We start from the raw sequence: 15728 nt of genomic DNA, 5'->3' as shown, positions 1-15728 counted from the left end.
TTAAATCTGGCCTTTAATTATCCTTTGTGATTAACTAATTTCAAAGTTATTTAATTGCAATGCATTTTAAAATAAGCAATACTCCTGTTCAAACAGGATTGTTTAATCATTCATTGGTTTAATCATCTCCCAAACATTTTGGGTATGACTGGGTCACAGAAAAAATAGCCATAACATTTGATAGTAAAATTCCAGGTACCTTGCTAATCAATAACTCTCATAGTTTATAAGGCCAAAGAAGGGAAGCCCCTCCTTCCTCTTGTTGTTTCTATGGTGTACTGTACCTGTGCAACACTCTTTGTTACACTTGAATTTTTAATCTAGCTCATGCCATGATATTTTTTTGTACTTGACAATACGCTGTTAAGAACATACTTGACTGCACAAACCCAATCAATAGATATTGTGGTTTGTGTGACTGTTAAATACTAAGGATGTTTCTGGATTAAAAACATAGCAAGTACTTGGTTATCAGTGTATATACCATTATTTTCCCCAGTTCGCAGCAGGTTTACATCAGCAAATAGAAATACCAATTAATTCAACAATCAGTATAAACTTTACAACAAACTCTTGTAGTAAGTGCTTATTTGAACAACAAGGGAACCGTAAGACATTGTGAAAACTGGATAGATTTCAAAGCTTGGAACAATTTGCGCAGCCCGCAAACAATTTCAATATAGAGAATGAACACATGGAAAAATAAAAAAACAAAGTTTCAGACCTCCTGCTGTTCAAGAACTTGCAGTAGCAGAGAGGAGGCCCTAGATATCTGAAATCTAGGTGCTCACCTCCTGAACATTAAAGTGAAGTGCAGCATTCTCTAGTTGTTTTGTGTAGCAGCATGCCGACCAGGGGTTGCACATTATTTGAGGTATGTTAGCATTCTTGTTCCTACAACCCTGTTGTCTTCCTGGGTAGAAGTTATGGAAACAAGGTGTAGCAATATATAGTTTGTGAAGGAAATAAGACCTGTCCCATTTCTGGCTGTCACTCTCCGAGGTAGGAAGTGACAGCCTTCAATTTGATGAAAAAGCACCATTTTGGGATTGTTCACCCGTCTGATTTACAATTTACTTTAGAGTACAACTTTTACATGTATGGTGTCGCCGTATTCAAGATAAAGCCATAGATTATATGTATTGCCGACACACATTTTAATCAATATGATGCAATTCTTTTTGCTTTTTGGGGGGATTTTGAGTGAATATCTCTTATGCTTAAATCATTTTGTTGCAAAATGGTGCTTGCAGTTTAGCATGTATCAATCAGTCTCTTTATTTACTTTCATTTTGCATTTTTCAGTCATTATTCGTATACATTGATATGTATATTCATGGTACATGATCCATGCCCATGAAGTGTAAGTCCTCTACACTACTGTAATGTTATGTGAAATATTAGCCTGAAAAATAGAATGTCAGCTCAAATGGAACTGCTTTAATATTACTTCATAACATTTTCCTGCCTTTCTTTTATCTTGTTTTGTGCAGGGACATGACTTACAGCATATTACTAGAAGCTGTGACAACATTTATTGTCTTGCTTTCCTATCAAATATTCCAGAAAGAGATAATTCGTGAAAGCATATTGCACAAATACCTGATGCATGGTCGATGGTAGGTCATTTTATTTACAAATGTACTGTTAGCTTAAGATCAATGCCCTGTGTTTAGGAAATATGCTGTTTGTGGCAGTTTTTCTGAATCTGTTATGTATCTGTATGTATGATTATTTTCTCGAACCCTTCTTCTTATGTTCAAATTTCCTTTACGGATTTTTCCTTCCTTTTCCTCTTTGTCACAGACACATCATGAGGAGGTAGCTTTTCCAAATCCAGATCTTGTGTTTCCAGCTTCAGCATGTTTGGCCTGGGCTTTGTAAAGAGGCATCCCTCCTCAGGTTCAGCTGTGTTGGATAATTTTGCAAACTGGGCCTTGTATAGAAATGTCCTTCTTTATTCTTCTCTGGTACTTTTGATTCTTTTGTGACGCAAAGTGGTTGAGACAGGTTGTGGCTCCCTTGAGTCCTACAGACTTCATGTGCTTTCGCGTTCTACTGACTTGAGCCAGTAGCTCTATTGGATTTTTTTTTCTTTCAGCCAAGAGCCAGTTTCATGCTTCCCCTTTAATGTGGAGTTGGCCAGTGAAATCACTTTGAAGTAATGCTGGTTGATTTGAGGAAGGCAATTAAAGAATCATGTTTCCAGATGGCATTTTCACTATGTTTCTTCTCTAGTTTATTTGAGATGATTTGCATAGCAGCTCCCAGTTCTCAAATGTTCTCTGCTTCTGGGGATGCAAGTTTCTGCACTATATTTCACTTTCTGCCTCTCCTCTTCTAACCTACCTCAAGGGAAGCTGCTTTGCCAGTCCATCTTCTCCAACCCCAACGTGCACGTTCTTTGCTTTCAGCTTCTGTTTGTGAGCACCCATGGCGAAATGCATCCTCTGCAACTCTGGGTAGTAAGCTGGGCATGGGGCCCCTTCATTGACCCTGATATTCAATTTTCTGTACAGCAGTATTTCAAGATATTTGCAGCACGGATGCCCCAAATACGATGTCTATAGGGCTCCACAGGGTGTGCCTTGGAAGCCTATAAAAATCTCTGCCACCTTTGCCTTTCCTTGTGAGAGGCTAAGTTCAGTCTTCAAGGTGTGCCACAATCTTTTCTTCATATCTGCAGATGGATGATATACTACTGTACCTTTCATCACTACTTATATTTGTGTCTTGTCTATTGGGAGTTATTCATTACTGTTGTAAAATTTCAGTTGTTCATGTATAGAAATCAGGTGCTTTTATGTTGGAAGAAGGTGCAATAGAGAGCCTGAAATATGGTTTGTGGTAATGATTCATTGCCTACAAAGCTACCCACTAGCATTAGTTCCTTCAAATGTTTTCCGATGTCAAGGGAACATGTCAGCCCCTAAAACTACAGGGTGAAAGCTCTGTAGGAACTGTCACAAACAGTTGTCCGTGACAGATCCCCACAAGGTGTACCTCTGGTATTTGGGTTTGACGCATGACTCCAGGGCCTGCAACAACTGTGCCCAGATGAACCAAAAGGTCATTTGTGAATGTGAGGAGAAGCTTTATGTGGTGAAGCATCACACAATTTCATTTAGGTCCTGCCCCAGGTCGAAGTCAAGAGTGCCAAACCTTTGCCGCTCCCAGAGTTGTTCTTACGGCAGATGATCTTCACAGTCTAAGTCTTTGGGTAAGTTTAAAAAAAAAAAAAAACATTTGCTGTCCAGCCCCTTCTCACCACACTTCAGAAAAGGCATGAGAGCGTCACTGTGCCTCCAAATCTAGCTTGCCTTAAACTCAGGAGCTGATTCTGTCTTTGATTTCAGCAAGTTGAATCCTTTAGAGAAGTCATGCAGCTCATCTTTGGCACACTACTGGCTACCTCTGTTGCACCTCCAAGCCCCAAGGATCTGAAGGGTGCTACAGTCGGGCTACTGCCAGCAGCACCATCTGTGCCGCTTAAATCTGCTTTGGATTCTGCACTGGTGTCAGTACAGAGTTCAAGTTTGGCACCGCACTTAGTACCGGTCCTGCGACCGTCAGTTCTGCAAACATGGACGCCACTACCAGTGCCAAAGGAAGAACCGTAACTTTCTGAGGTCTTAGACTCCGAGCCGCACACAAACAATACACCAACTTTTTTGCTCAGACTCCAAGCAGAGCTTCCCATTTGTAATTGACAGTGAAGAGTATGGAAGAGAGTTTGCCACACCTTATGATGAAGACAATTTTTACATGAACATACAGGATGCCAGTGGGTTGGATACCTCATCTGGTACTGGGTTTTTGTCCCCATGGACCAGCTACAGAAGAGAGTACATCTTTTGCAACTGTGATTCAGAGGGTTGCTGAGATCCTTGACCTCCACTTTCCCACTATCCTACTATGGAGGTGAAAAGAAATGTCCTCACTGTGTCCTCTGCCCTGGTCAGGCACAATCCAAATCTCTCCTGCCTTTCAATGAGGCCCTCATGGACCCACCATTGGGCACTTGGGCAAAACTATGCTGTGGCCCTCCTATCATTCGACAGGTCAACAGTCACCAGAGACCAGCTCTAGGTGACCCTGACTTTTTAACTCTGCATCCAACCCCTGAGAGCTTGGTGGTGCAGGGGTCCCCCAGCAGGGTCAACTAGGACATCTTTCCAATGACTCCTGCTGGCAGAGTCCAAGTGCAGGGAAACATTTGATAAATGTGTGTTCTCATAGGCCAGCCTTGCCTTGAGGTCAGTGCCAGCTACCTTTTTGAATGTTACAAATACACACATTGGGACATGGTTGGTGAGATTTTACTGTTAGTCCCAGAATATATATGGGCATCCTTGGCCCAAATCATCCGCGAAGGCTAGAATGTGGCCAAGTTTGTCAACTACTCATTCCTAGACTCAACTGCTTGTTTATGAAGGGCCACTCTGTGGTTAGGGCGTCTCGTCCAAATGCCGAATTCCAGTGCTATGTATGAAACAAGCCTGGTGCTCCTGTGATAGATGACAAGGGTAGTGCTCCTGTAATAGATGAGATCCACAGGCTTCTTATGGGACGTTCAGGTGCCCTTAATGGACAAGCCCTTCAACTGTAGCCACTTTTTGGTGAAAAGTCGGACCTGGCCATTGTGCGTTTTAAGGTGAGACGATCTATGGCATGCTACTTGCGCCTTTCGCCACCAGTCCGACAATCCCCCTAGCAGTTTCACCCTTTTTAGGCATATGCCAGGATCTTGGCATATCAAGAGCTTGAGGCCGTGCCACCCGCACAACAATCCTCCCAGTCTTTTTATGGTCAGAGCAGTGGGCCCAGCAGACATTGACCAGACCATTAGGGGCAACATACATCCTAAGCCCCCACACCACTAGCGACAACCTCCAAACCTTTTTAGTTCACCCTTAGTGGCACAAAGCCATCGAATAGGAGGCAGGGTCACCCACTCTCTGCTGAGGTGGCAGAACATTACATCCGGCAGGTGGGTCCTCCAAATTGTCCAACTGGGCTATATCCTGCAACTTTCATCAGAGTGGCTCTTGGAGGACCATCTATCCATTTTCCATCAGTAGGAGCAAATTTTTTTAGCCAAAGGGTGCATTCCAGCTGCAGAATTAGGCTTGCTGAGGTCCGCAGACCACCATGTCTGTGATTTTTTTTTTAATTAGAGCAAACTTTTTTTCAAATGCACCCCATTTTCCCTAAATAAAAATGGTATGTGTTAAAAAAGAAAAAAATGAAACTTGGAAGTTTCATTTTTTAAGAGTAAGGAGTGGTTCGTTATTCGGTCGCAAAACATTCATACCTAGAACTGGAATTCGGCATTTGGACGGGACGCCCTAACCACACCCTTTACAAATACCAAATCGCCAACACAAATCACATTTTTTGCCTTTCTGCATTTAAAAAAGCATTTTTATGGTCGCAAACGGCCTGTTCTGTGAATCGGGCCGTTTTGACTGTAAAAGTGCTTTGCACATATGGCCCTACGTATAAAGCCAGAAACGGACTGCTGTGAATCTTGCCTATCGTTAACGCTGTGTAATCCAGCCTTCTAAATGCACTTAGTGTCTCTGAAGAAATGCATTTCTCGTTATTGGACTAGAAGACATCTTCGTTTTCTATTATTTTGAGCACATCAGAATTTACATCACAAATGACATCTCTGGTGAGGATACATACATACATACAATGAAGCTATAGATAATTGCCTATTTGTGTATCTGCCCACTGAACTTGGAAGTGTATGCTTGTTTCCAAGCTGTACTGTGAAGTGGGGCCTACTTTCTCTACACGCCACGCCCCCACTATATCACGTGATTTATATTGCATGATGTTAATATTGCATCAACTACTTCACCCTAAAATCTAAAACACAAGTTAAGATGATGTGGCAGTAATAATAATAATAATCTACGTACCATTACGATTCAGTGGTAGGTGATGTACTGGATTCAGTACAATAGTAGACCAATATTATCCATGATATAGTCTTGTGCAGCCCCCCTGCATTCTTTAAAAGCAAATCTATTTCCTGAGTTTGCTGACATTAGCATTCCACAACTACTACCACATTTAAATACGGATGTCATATATAATGTCATTGGTGATGCCACCAGTGGTGTGGGGGGGGGGTGCATTGATTATGTCACTTGTGAGGTCTTGAGCATGTCCCAAGGGGAGATATGCTTAAGTATCTCACCATAAATCCTATGTTGCATTTGTACCTTAAATCCTATGTTGCATTTGTTTAGAATTTGTATCTTAACTGTAACATCTCCAGCTGAAGTTGTGTGAGGGTTGATTGCTTTCTTTTTATAGCATCAACGAAAAACTGCTTTTGTTAAATAACAGTAATTTCCCTTAACAAAAGCTTTTTTTAGTGAATACATCTATGTGAGGTGAGATAAACTGGAAATATATGCTCCAAAAGTTGTGAATTAAAAGGCCTACTGTGTTTATTGTGAGGTACAGTGAGCCCAGTTTTTGCAATCATTTGGAAGAATGTACAACTTTTAAACAACACTCAAGCAAGTCTTCATTTCCGTCCTCAGTATAAGGCTAAAACTAACAGTTTGCTGCTTCACTTGGCAGACAGCAAGAGGTGTTACTGCATGGTGCTTGAACATTTAAACCTACCCAGAGGTTGACTAAGAAGGGCAATACGAATGCATGACCTTTCAAGTAGTAATGTGTAAGGTTGAAGTTTGCCTCCATGAAGCTAGTGTAAGAGGGAGGTTTTCCCAGAGCCCATAATTCTTTTCTGTATGCTAGCTCATTTATGATCCACACATCCAGTCAGAATTTGCTTTATTTCATATGTGAGAACAGGCTTTTGCAAAGCAAATAGGTCTGGAGCTGTCTGCCAGCATTTTGGCAATTCTTGTTTTGTCATGGTTTTTGCAAAACTTTATTGTTAAGGAAACTCAGGTGTTCGTCAATCAAAAAAATACAAACTATTGACTTAAGGCAAAAATGTGTTTTTTTGGGTCTGGAAAAAAACACACATTACCATGGTAGTCTGGCACTGAAGGAAACTACTTTGTGTGTGGAAGTGTTCCTTGTCGGCATTAGAAGTAGGCTGACGCATCGCCCCTTGATGCATGCTTGAGTGGATTGGAAAAACATGTGAATGACACAACCACAGATGAATGGATTAAGTGTGGCTGAAAACCCCTATGAGTAATTATTTCATATACATAATTTTAGTCAAATCAATATGTCTTGATTAACACAGACCTAAAAAAGCCAATCATTTTGCTATTGGCAGCCAGCCTCTTGCCTTTGAGAAAGAAAAGAAAGCAAGAAAGAAGGCAAGAAAGAAAGAAGACAAAGAAAAGAGGAAGAAATGAAGATGGAAAGAAGGAAGGAAAGGAAAGATGGGAAGGAAACAAAGCAAGTTGGAAAGATGGAAAGAAAGAAAAAGAAAGGACGAAATCAGAAAACAAAAGGAAAGAAATGGAGCAATGGAAAGTAAGAGGAGAGGGAAGAAAAAAGGAAAGATGGAAATGAAAAAGGCTAGAAGGAAAAAAGAAGGAAAGTGAAGAGGAAAGAAATTAGTAGGGAAAGAAAAAGAAAAGCAAGAAGGAAAGCACGTAAGCAAAAAAGAAAAGAAAGAGGGAAAGAAAGATGGAAAGAGAAAGAAAAAAGAAAGGAAATAAACTAGAAGAAAGAAAGCAAACAAGAAAGAAAAGTTAAAACGACAAGAAAGATGGAAGGGGAGAAGCCAAGAAAGATAGAAAGAAGGCAAGATGAAAAGAAAGAAAAAATAAAAGACAGAAGAACAGCAGGAAGGTAGGAATGAAAGGCAGAGAGCAGGAAAGATGGTAAGATGAAAACAGCAGAAAGGAAAGATGGAAAGAACAAAGGAATGAAGAAATAAAAAGAAAGGAAAGAAGGCAAGAGAGATATAAAACAAGAAAGCAGGACATAAATTTAAAAACAAATGTTACAAGTACTGCAAATAGAGGTTTATTTTCTTCCTGAGCAAAGTTTATTAAAGAACCGTTGGTAAAATTGAATCCATAATAAAGGTGTTCTGAAGAATTGTCTGCTTATGAATTCACATACATAATATTGAAGGTTTTGGTTGGTATACTGCACGTATAGTGAAAAGAGAATAACAATTCAGAGCAGTTTCAAATGGATGCAATCTGTTCTCTTGCCAGTGCTGTTGTAAAGGAATTTACAGCATTAGCAGGAGGCAGGAACTGATCAAGCTGGAATGTGGCCTGTGTTCTCATCTGGTAGAAAGCATCCTGCTGTCACCTCAGACTCTAAACACAAGGGCAGCAGACCTACAAACTGCTATGGGCTTGAAATAGAGGGGAGCTGGTGAACGTTATATCTGATAGTCTTCTAGTTGCATATTCCTTACCTTTGAATTTCCCCCAGGTGTCAGTCTGGATCCAGAGATTTTTCGTAAGCAGTACCACTACTCGTTGTTTGGTGGTGTCGGTCGGCTCCACGTCCATCCTCTGCATTGTGCACGCTCGATATGACATCACAGGACATATATAGGTGCCTCTGATGTGCTGACGTCAGTTCTTTTGTTTCTGCGCCAGCCAAGCACAGATCCGAAGAAAAGCTATCCCCAGTCACTTTGGAGTCCGGGCTCCACATCAGTCTTTTGGAGCTCAGGGTCATCAGACTGGTATTGAAAGCATTTCTTCCCTCTCTCAAAGGGAAAGTAGTGCAGATGTTCAGAGACAACACCACCGCCATGTGGTATAACAAGGAGGGTGGGGTGGGGTTGTGGACTTTTTATCAGGAGGCTCTGCACCTCTGGGCATGGCTGGAACATCATGGCACTTCCCTGGTGGTTCAACACCTGGCAGGCTCTGTGAAAGCCAGAGCAGACAAACTCAGCTGTCAATGCCTGGTCGATCATGAATGCCGTCTCCATTTGGAGGTGGCGGAAGGTCTGCTTGATGCAAGGTTTCTTTCAGCAGTGGGGAGTGACTTGGTTAGATCTGTTCACCTCTGCAGAGAACACGCAGTGTCAGCAATTTTGCGTATTGGAGTTTCTAAGGCAGCACTCATTCTGCGATGCTTTTCATCTCGAGTGGAGATCAGGCCTGCTGTACGCTTTTCCACCCATACCACTTCTGCCCAGAGTTCTCAAGAAGATCCAGAATGATCGGGCCTAAGTGATCCTTATGGCACCGGACTTGTCACTTGTATCCCAAGTTGTTGAGCATGGCCATCAATCCTCTTATCAGACTGACCCTTCGGGAGGATCTCCTGTCGCCACAGAAGGGGAGGGTTCTCCACCCTAACCTGTCCAGTCTCCATCTTCTTTCATGGAGATTGAGCGGTGGCAGTTGACAGCTTTTGAGCTCCCCCCCAACAAAGCCTGTAATGTTATCTTGACAGCCAGGCATCCCTCCACTAAAACTGTATACGCTTGTCGATGGAACAAATTTGTGTCATGGAGAACAGACAAGTCTGTTGACCCCCCCTCTCTTCCTCTCGTTCCAAGGTCCTTTTGTTTCTACTTTATTTAGCCCAGCAGTGCTCTGCTTTGGACACCCTCAAAGGCAATTTGCCTGCCATCTCTGCTTTGCTGAGATAACCTGACCAACCCTCTTTGTTTAAATATCCTATTGTTAGTAAATTCCTTAAGGGTCTTACTCATATGTTTCCTCCCTTACCATTCAAAATACCCCAATGGGATTTGAATCTGGGTCTTACTTTCTTTGTGTGCTCCCTTTGAGCCGCTTCATAACTGTCCTTTCAGACTTCTGACATTAAAAACAGCCTTCCTTGTGGATATCACATCTGCCCATAGGGTGATTGAGTTGCAGGAATTGTCATCTAAGCCACCCTACCTTTCCTTATATCCTTACAAAGTGGTGCTTCGCACCAGGGCTTCCTTTTTTTACCAAAAGTGTTCATGCTCTTTCATGTAGGCCAGTCCATCTCCTTGTCTACTTTTTACGCACCTCCTCATCCTTCTAAGGAAGAGGAGAGACTCTACCGCCTGGACCCAGAAAGAGCGTTGTCATTCTACCTTGATCGTACTAAAGAGTTCCAGGTGGATGATCAACGCTTTGTTGGGTATGTGGGTGCGAAGAAAGGTTGGACAGTGCAGAAGCGAACCATCTCTAGTCTGGTTTTTCTCTGCATTGAAATGTGCTACACATTGGCTAAAAAGCAACCCCCGGAGAGTTTCCTACATCCAACTATTATGGATTTTAAATTTGAAGCATGTCATTCACCAGGACGTTCTTGTAGGATCCCAATCCACCTTCACAAGGTCTTCAAACATCACTAGTGGACCGGACTCTCATAAAGTTGATCCTATTTACTATCCAGTCTACCAAATATATGCAGTTTTGTGGAAGATCTCAGCACTTTCAGTGCTCTGCTCTACAACTCTAATCCACTCCACTTCAGACTTACACAGGTCCTTCAGAAATGTGGGTATGATTTGAAAACTCACTGGCTCTTTATTGTATTTGGCTCCTTATTGCATTTTGCTCCATTAATTCATTATGGACCCAGGACTCATCTAACTGTACTTTTACCAGAACATTTTGTGTCCTTTGCCTATTTCGTTGTCTCTCTTTATTCCTTCTAACCACCTCCCATTCCTCTTCCTTCTCATATCTGCCACTTAGTAAGAACTAACCAAGAAACACAAATCACATCCTAACAATATACATGTAATGGAAACTGCTTAGGACTTTCCCACTAGATCCTCTACCTAGTAATAATTGAATTATTTACAGGGAACTGCCCTGCAAAGCTTGAATTTATTTGCCTGAAAATTGCATAGACTTTGTTGTTACCTGGGTTTTTTCCTATTCCATCTGAACATTTGCCATACGTGTGCCCTTCGTTTTTGTTGTGATTGGTGCACTTGTGTGACTAATGTGTGTAGCTGCTTTCTGATAAATAGTTTTAAATACACATCCCACACCTGCAGAGTATTGTTAGGTGTCAGACTGGATGTGGATCTTTAAAATAAAATCTCCAATGTGCTGCTAGGTGGCGCTATCTAACTCGCTATTGGCCTTTGTGCCATCTCAGACGTGACCGAGCAGAGCTGCAAATATGCACAACCCGTTGGTGTTAAAATCAGTTCCTTTTTTCCATGCCCTTCAACAAGAATCAGAAGCTCTACTCCTAACTTTGTTGGTCTTCTGATAATTCCAAAATCACAAGACAGTGTACTACGGAAGAAGAATTTTCCCCCCACCCAAAATCGTAGGATTCAAGCTATGCCATTACTGGAGGAAGTAGCTGTTGATCACAGACTCACACAGCATGTTTCTCTGGAGCTTGCACTCTGGCTATATGAAGGTGATCACAGAGTAGGGGACGAAGTTGTAAGTAGCTGACCACAAGAAGAGATCATGTTTGAAGTAGTAGACCTGCTACCTCACTAGATCGCGGGGCCGTTCTCATGCCAAATCCCAGTCTGATTCAAAGTCATCTTGTATATCAAAGTATAAGGCGCGTTACAATCGCAAGAAGGCCAAATCAGATTCGACCCCCTCTTGCTACTCTAAATGTGACGAGAAGCCATACATTTTGCTCTTTAAGGGCCCTTATTTGCCAGAGTCCCCCAACTCATATTCCATTCAAAAGCTTCTTTTGACTCACCATGAATTTTCCAGGCCATTGTCGACCACTCAGCATGCAGTGGCCATACTGCAAATTTTCATGACTGTCGGCTCCCTCTGGGGAGCTTTTAGGCCCATAAAACTGCAGAGGCGAGCAGTCATACTTCCACCTTCAAGTCCCTTCCTGGCACTGACTGACTCCATAGAACCTGCTCCCATCCCCAAGCCGATACAAGTCCAGACTTCTACCCTAGCTTCAAGATCTCAGGTCACCTGGCTATTATGCCAGATCCGATCCTGATGCCGATCTTCGACCCAAAGCCACCAGCAGCATTTGCAAGATCTATATCGCACTATGAAATAACTAAGGTACAACCAGCCATAATAGAATTCAACTCCTATCTGATCTGTGACTCCATTACTGCCTCAGGCTGAAGGCCCTGTTCAACTCAAACTCCTATTCAATCCAAGAACTGCAGAGTGATCCCCACGATGATGATAGGAGGCAGATAACTTAATCTCCCTCGTTACACTACTGCAGAACTCTAACTAGACCTCCAAAATGTTAATGAGTTGGACACCTCTCCTGAAACAGAGTTGGAATCCCTAGCTGGTCAACTGAAGTAAGTGGCTCTTTTGCACCAGTAGTGTGTAGGACAGCAGACATCCTAAACCTACAACTTCCCATTCTAGAATCCAGTTTATTTACTGAAATTCTCCAATCTGATTGAGACTTCTAGTTGCATATTCCTCACCTGTGAGTTCCCCCCAGGCTTCAGCTTAATCCAGAGAATTTTCTGATCGGTACCCCTATGTGCCATTGGGTGGCGTTGATCTGCTCCACGTCCGTTGTCTGCCTCTTCTGTGCCGGATATATCACAGGTCCTATATAAGCGCCACCCGGCACTGTGACGTCGGTTCTTTTCTTTCCGTGCCAGCTAGTGACAATCTGAAGAGAGCTACCCCTCAGTCACTTTTTGACTGGCCTTTTTTCAACTTTTGTCAAAGATTCTTTCAAGTTTTTCCTCCTGGTGCGTCGAGGATGTCATCAAGGAAGGCCAGGTTTAAGACCTGCGGGTTGTGTCGTTGGTCAATGTCAGCAACGGATCCGCATGTCATGTGCCTTTGGTGCGTGGAGTGCGACCACGACCTGAAGTCGTGGTACGAGTGTTGGGCCATGCATCCGAAGGCTTTGAGAGAGCAGCCCCCTGAAGCTGATGGTGGCTCGACGCTCAAATCCGGGCAAGTCAAGTTTCCAGTCGAGAGGATGGTCCCAGGAGTGGAGTCCTCCATTGTCGTCCCCCCACTCCAAGTCCTCTGTACAATTGGGTAAGTCAAGGCACAAGATGAAGAGCAAGAAGTCGAAGCGTCTTTGACTTCTTGTTTGTCGGCGCTCTATGCCTTGTTCCGAGGAGCCGGGGCCGACTCCGATCCTCCCTGAGTTTCCGGGAACCGGATCAACCACAGCCCAACTTCATGAGTTCTGTGAGGTCATCCATCTCATTTATTGTGCAGCCTGACTCCACTGGAGTGCCCTCTGGTTCCGTGGAGTCAGAAGGGGCCCCTTCGGGTTCTGTGCCACCAGCTTCAATCTCTGTGCTGAGGGGCACCCAAGGATTCAGCCCTGGATCCAAACAGGCATTGTGCGTACCACCCGACCTTCCCTGACATCAGTGCTTCTGGTGCCATCCACATTCTCATTGCACGTCCGACATGGAGCTGGATGGGTGTTGTACGACGCCAACCCCAGTGCCAGCAGGAGCATTGCCTCTTATGTTGGATCTTGAACATCTTTTTTTATGGACTAGGTTACGGTGAGGAATGGGAGGGGTCGCTGCACCCTTTAGATTACCAGCTCCACTACCCTATGGACTGATGTACACACTTGGGTGAGGCCAGTGGACTGGTTACTTTTCCAGAAACTGGCATGCTTTCTCCCACTACCATGGCTACAGAGGAGTGAGCTTCCTATTCCATGGTGGTGAAAAGAGCAGTGAGGTCTTGGACCTTGAGTTGTCTTTGGTGGCAGTCAGGACTCACCTCCTGACAGAGGTGCTTCAGCCTGGAGCTTCCACCTCAGAACTCATGCTCAACTTTAATGAAGCCCTCACGGATGTCCTACTGGGTACCTGGTCCAAACCCAGCACAAGGGCTCCTGTGAACGGGATAATTGTCTGCCACCATCGCCCCGCTCTGTGGAACCCACGCTTTCTGACGCAACACCCCACCCCTCAGAGCTTGGTCATTCAAGCCTCCACTTTCCAGGGTGCGTTCCCTTCCGCATCCCCGGATACGGAATACAAAAGGTTGGATACACTTGTGAAGATTTTTTCTTCCTCCAGCTTAGCTTTGCAGTCTGTGAACACTGCATGCCTTTTGGGCCTTTATTTCTACAGGCTGTGGGATACGGTTGGGCAAGTGGCCGGGGCTGTACTCTCTCAGGCAGTTGCCGATGGGAGGGATGCAGCAAAGTTCACTATCCGTTGTGGACTGGACATGACCAACTCAATGGGCAGAGCGGTTTGGTCGATAGTGGCCCTGAGGCGCCACGCCTGGTTGAGGACGTCTGGCGTTTTGGGGGATGTCCAAGTTACTTTGATGAACATGCCCTTTTGTGGCACGCATCTCTTTGGAGACATGATAGATTTGGCGTTCGATCGCTTTAAGGATTCTCATGCTACAGACAAGTCCTTGAGCCTCGCAGTGGCCCCTGGTCCACCCCAGTCTGTCTTTTGCCCCCTTTGTGGCCACGGAAAGGGCCTCCAACTGCTTACCTTCCCGGCCAGCCACCATGTGGCGCATGCTGCCTAGCCTCCGCGTGGCGGAGGGTGTGGCATCCACCAATCTCGTGTATCAGGGAGCCAGTGGTCAGGCCAGTCCACTGCCACTCCTTAGCAGCAGCCTCTAAGCCTTCTTAGTCTGACTCCCCACAAAAGGCCAGTCGGAGGCAGGATTTGCCATCATCTGCTCTGCACTTCTGGGATGGAATGTTGTGGAAAGAAACTGACATCAGCGTGCCTGGGTAGTGTCTATATAGGACCTGTGAAGCCATATCCTGCGCAGGCGACACCACTGACGGACTCCACCTAATGGCGCACAGGATCAGGCTGACGCCTGGGGGAAATTCACAGGTAAGAAATCTGCAACTAAAATATATCTCTATCAGGTAAGGTGTTATAGAAGGTAAGTAACTTGTTCGTCAGGAGTTTTCTGCGGAACAGCCCTTTGATAAGGCTCTTACAGACACTTAAATAGCCTACAAGATAAAGCCATGCTGACCTCCAGTCAGTCAGCCTGTTGCTAAGCTCTACAGGCCAGCTCCTGGCGACCAAGCATTTCTCACTCTATATCTGAATTTGATATTGGATGATATTTATGATTCATATCCTTCTTAGGAAAAACACAAATGTTTGCTAAGCTTTCTGTTTGCGGTGCTTGGTAACCTTCTTGATTTTCACTAAAAATCATCCTCAGAAGCAGTTTTCGACCTCTTTTGAACTCTTCACAGACCTTATTACGTAACTCGCCTGGGCCAACTCATATCAATGGGGGCTGCTGTATGGCAGCGTTCATGTTTTTTTAAAGCCCCCCCTTTTTTTTAGCCGTGTGGTGTCTAACATCGAACACTTTAGTTATAGTTACTGAGCTTCTTTCTATCTGTGCATATCTATATGAAATTCTGTTTTTTCCAAGCCTTGTTTTGGACCAATTATAGACTTTATTTTGTTTGTAGATTCCATTTGTTATTTAATTTTGTAATATAGTTTCAGGGCATGCTTTGTGCATTCTGGATTTCATCTACAAGTTTTTTTCCGAAAGGTTTTTTTTCATTCTGTTGATCGTACTCTCGTCGTGAATATTTGAAGTAAATTCATGTCTGTACCTGTGTTTCAGTGCATCCCAGAAAGTTAGTGGGCATGCACTATACTACTTTCATTTGCCTAACATTCCATTACTAATGTGACTGACTCCTTATCCCTTAATATTGCTCCACACAGAACTTGACATACTTTATTCAACTTCAATAATTTAGGCAACAGTTCTGCTTTCCTATGTTCTACAGAGAGCATCAAAGCAGAATCTATCTGCCATGTTTTAGCTGAAATTAGGCTATTTTAACTATACCAGAGTAATGTATATTTTTGCGAA

At 43.6% G+C, this 15728-nt stretch overlaps 1 protein-coding gene across 2 annotated transcripts in view; it reads left to right on the top strand.

The window, feature by feature from the left end:
- The window catches only part of DYM (dymeclin), a 917326-nt gene that overhangs the window by 206510 nt on the left and 695088 nt on the right, over positions 1-15728 (top strand). For both annotated transcript variants that reach the window (XM_069219181.1, XM_069219183.1), the window contains exon 7: positions 1494-1619. In XM_069219181.1, the coding sequence (XP_069075282.1) occupies positions 1494-1619 (126 nt within the window). The remainder of the gene's footprint in view (positions 1-1493; positions 1620-15728) is intronic.

This window comes from Pleurodeles waltl, chromosome 1_1, assembly GCF_031143425.1.
Source record: "Pleurodeles waltl isolate 20211129_DDA chromosome 1_1, aPleWal1.hap1.20221129, whole genome shotgun sequence".
In the NCBI taxonomy this organism is placed as follows: Eukaryota; Metazoa; Chordata; class Amphibia; order Caudata; family Salamandridae; genus Pleurodeles; species Pleurodeles waltl.
Note: the sequence above shows the minus strand (reverse complement) of the source record. Positions and strands in the feature narration are given on the sequence as shown.